The sequence below is a fragment of the Palaemon carinicauda genome, chromosome 19 (genome assembly GCF_036898095.1).
Source record: "Palaemon carinicauda isolate YSFRI2023 chromosome 19, ASM3689809v2, whole genome shotgun sequence".
Lineage (NCBI taxonomy): Eukaryota > Metazoa > Arthropoda > Malacostraca > Decapoda > Palaemonidae > Palaemon > Palaemon carinicauda.
This window is the reverse complement of record NC_090743.1, coordinates 47880971-47882336: the sequence shown is the minus strand read 5'-3', so window position 1 is coordinate 47882336 and position 1366 is coordinate 47880971. Positions and strand designations below refer to the sequence as shown.

Genomic DNA, 1366 nt, shown 5'->3' with positions numbered 1-1366 from the left:
AGGTAATTGTCTTTTACTTCTTGGGAGTTGTGAATTAGCAGAATCTGTATACTTTCAAAGATACACTGATTATTGTCTGATTACTAATAATCTTTATTTGTTACTTTATTGTTCCAATGTCACGTCATATTATTAACAAAATATTTAGTTTAATAACTTTTTAATGAAATACTGATTGAGATGCCTTACTATTTTTGTACAGGATAAATGAAAGGACATGCTGTATCATTGTCTATTTCTTTAACAGATATTCCTTCATATTTTATTGATAATTTCACTGATTAAGATGTCGATTTTTCTACATTATTGTCCCAATATATGACCTCTTTCTTTCCAGATCTCTCGTTATTTGCTCGTGGTAAGGGCGTGCGCCTGCGCGTGCGATATGCGATGGCTGACTATGTGGTTTGCGTGAAACGGTGATGTGGCGCCAGAGGGGAGCCCAGGGGGACACGCCCCAAGACCTCCCCCCGCCCGCCCTCACGCCCTTGCAGATCGGGGCGGAAACCACTTGCCTTGGGGTCCCATCAGCCCGTCCGAGGCTACACTCCCGCAGCGGAGGAAGCGCTGGCGCCTCCTCTTGCCACAACAACTTCGGAGGAGGAGGTGGAGTAGGAGGGGCAAGTGCCAACAATAACAGTACCGCCATTACCATGGCACCAGCATCGCCTCCTTCGTGGGGGACTCCTAACCTCCCCGGGGAGCCCCTAGACGTTCGGTTATTGGCTGGGGGCCCCAGCCAGCCTCCGGGGTCACCTCAGACGCAGGGCCAGCCCGAGGATCCGGGTCCCCCAATTTTGGGGGATGATAATCCCCATCAGCTGTGCCCCTGTACTCACTGTACAATGCCCACGGTAAGTGTTGCCGTTATTATTATTATTATTATTATTATTATTATTATTATTGTTATTATTATTATTATTATTATAATTATTATTATTATTATTATGTGCCTCATGGTGATTTTAATCATTTTTTATAGCAATATTGTCAAATAATATTGATGTCTTCTTTGGAATAGTCAAATATTCACTTTCTATTTATAAATAGTTATCTTTTCTACTGTTTGTTCATTAATCGGACAATGTGATTAACTTAATTATGTCATAACTATTTGATTGGTTAGTCAGCATTTCCCATTATAGGCCAGAATATTTCACCCCCAAAAGTACTGTTAATTCTAGTCTATTCTATTGAATAATTGCTCCAACATCCTCAGAACTTATTGCCGATAAGTTCTGTTCTTTCTTCCTTCTACAGTATGTGCTTGTACAGTACGTACCTTTAAGTTAGGCATGTTTAACTTACCTTTGCATATCTGCTTATATTAGAATTTGTTCAAGTCAGGTTTCAATATTGCGTATAA

At 40.7% G+C, this 1366-nt stretch overlaps 1 protein-coding gene across 1 annotated transcript in view; it reads left to right on the top strand.

Moving 5' to 3' along the window:
• The first annotated feature begins 341 nt into the window (after window positions 1-341).
• LOC137658240 (cyclic nucleotide-gated cation channel subunit A-like) overlaps window positions 342-1366 on the top strand; it is a 319691-nt gene continuing 318666 nt past the window's right edge. The window contains 1 exon segment of the mRNA XM_068392921.1: window positions 342-854. Coding sequence (XP_068249022.1) covers window positions 423-854 — 432 coding nt within the window. The 5' untranslated portion in view covers window positions 342-422.